Raw genomic sequence first — 2,063 nt, 5'->3', positions numbered from 1 at the left:
GTGTGTGTGTGTGTGTGTGTGTGTGTGTGTGTGTGTGTGTGTGTGAAATTAAAGTGAAGGAGCCTCTGTGTCGATACGCGCAGCAAACTGCGAGGTTGCATTTGGGAGATAACTCGAAAACGCCACAAGTCCTCTCGATTAAAATTTTGCCTCTCCTCAAAGATCAGTTCTTGTGTTTTGAAGTGACATTTTGCTTTCAGTTGAATATTTAGCTTATAAAAAATGTTCCAGAGTCTCACAGCTACAGGTAGTAGCTGGAGTCAAAAGCTCCCAGAGAGTTGGGCTTTCTGTTTGTCGGTATCAGTTGAATTTGGAGGCCTTCAAGACTTCTGAGAATTTTCCTGTACTATCATTTATTTTAGGATCTCTATGCATAAACAAACAGGTTCTTTATTAACTTTTTATTTGTGTTTCTGATTTAATGGTGCTGTAAATGTACCCATAAAGCCTCTTCGAGTCAGATTTTCTGACTCAACTTAAAAACAGSTTTCTGCTGAAGATGTCATTTAGCTATGGCTTATCTGTTGTCTGTTGTCTGGCACCTTCTTTGTATTGCTATTTGTGCTCTGAAGAACTTTGCGACGTAACTTTGGTTCATAAATTTCCTCCTAACAGCTAATTATKATTATTAGTATTATTATTATTAATTTTTAAGGCATCATTGAAAAGTTGTTTCATACACAAAGTTTAGTATCTTCAGCAGCAGAAGATGGCACAAAAAGCAAAGGGGACTGGCAGTTTGAGTGTTAGGGTTTTTCTGACTGTCAAAAAAAGGTAATTAGTTTGCATCAATTACATGAGTTAAGATACATGAGTTAAATGAATACATAATAAAGTAATGGACATGTTGCTTTTAAACCAATCAGTGTAAATGTTCAGTAATAGCTGAGGTGTTTTTGTGCTCAAAGTTGAACTAACAATAAACACCTGCATCTTGTCATTGCGTGTTATACTTTATTCAGATCTACATTAAGACATTTAAAAGGACCCATTGCAAATTGTGAAATCAAACATAAAAAAATGTTTTCCTGGATATCAAATGGTTCAAATTAAGAGTTTACTCATGTTTTCCAGATGAATTGATATTAAACTCTGAAATGTGGGTATGCGCTCAGTGTAAACAAAGCACTGAACTAAAACCACAGAGAATTGCATACAAACTTGTCTTTATTCAACAAATCTGACTGTAAATRTGTTCTTATACATTAAAAAAGTCACACTTCTTACCAAATGCTGCCTTTGTTGCCATAGTTAACCTTTTGGTGGCCGGTCTCAATTATTTCTTAYAAATGTTTCATTTCATTTAAGCACACTTTAACCATCAATGTAAAGGAGGAAAAAAAATGGCAACCTTTTGTCTTTTTTATGATTTTTTTTCCTGTTTGCTAACCTGTCTTCATGACACTGCAATGAGTATTTTTAAAGTCTGTTATTTTCCCACACTTCTCTAAATGTCTACGAGTGTGTTTTTAATATGTGTGTTAATATGTGAGGTCACATGAGCTCCTCATGTTTTCCCTCTCTGTAGCTCGAGGCTATCCGTGGACCCCCAGTAACCGGCGACCTGAAAAGCTACGTGATTTGCTGAAGGAGCTGGAGGTAGCTGCCCCCCTCCCCCTCCCCTACCTCCATCATCCCTCCCTGGCCTTATCCTCCCTCTGGGGGATTTTTGGAGTTTTCCCTTTCCGAAACGGCCGATTGATTAACAAATAGGGGCATTCTCTCTCAGCCTTCACTCTCCCTGTCGTCCTCGTTTGTTCTCCTCTCCCCCTCTTCTCTCTCATCACCTCTGCTTCGGCCGAGCTCTGTCATCGAAGGGGATATTTGAGGGGATCAGGGGGCTGCAGGTTACCCCCCCCTCCTCTTTCCATCGCTCTTTCTTCCTCCCTCCCTTCTTCTCTTCCACCTCACTCTTTCCTCATTTACCCTCCCTCCCAACTCTGTACTTGTGGCAGTACAGACCTAGCTTTGTTTGCTGAAACCTGTCTGTAGCTGTTCCACACACACACACACACACACACACACACACACACACACACACACACACACACACACACACACAC

General features: G+C 40.0%; 1 protein-coding gene across 1 annotated transcript in view; it reads left to right on the top strand.

Annotated features, from left to right (window-relative positions):
• Nucleotides 1-2,063, top strand: part of wdpcp (WD repeat containing planar cell polarity effector) — a gene marked incomplete in the record, with an annotated part of 96,646 nt that overhangs the window by 32,117 nt on the left and 62,466 nt on the right. Inside the window, 1 exon segment of the mRNA XM_014021444.1 lies at nt 1,529-1,599. Within this exon segment, the coding sequence (XP_013876898.1) occupies nt 1,529-1,599 (71 nt within the window).

This window comes from Austrofundulus limnaeus, unplaced genomic scaffold, assembly GCF_001266775.1.
Source record: "Austrofundulus limnaeus strain Quisiro unplaced genomic scaffold, Austrofundulus_limnaeus-1.0 Scaffold293, whole genome shotgun sequence".
Taxonomy (NCBI): Eukaryota; Metazoa; Chordata; class Actinopteri; order Cyprinodontiformes; family Rivulidae; genus Austrofundulus; species Austrofundulus limnaeus.
Note: the sequence above shows the minus strand (reverse complement) of the source record. Positions and strands in the feature narration are given on the sequence as shown.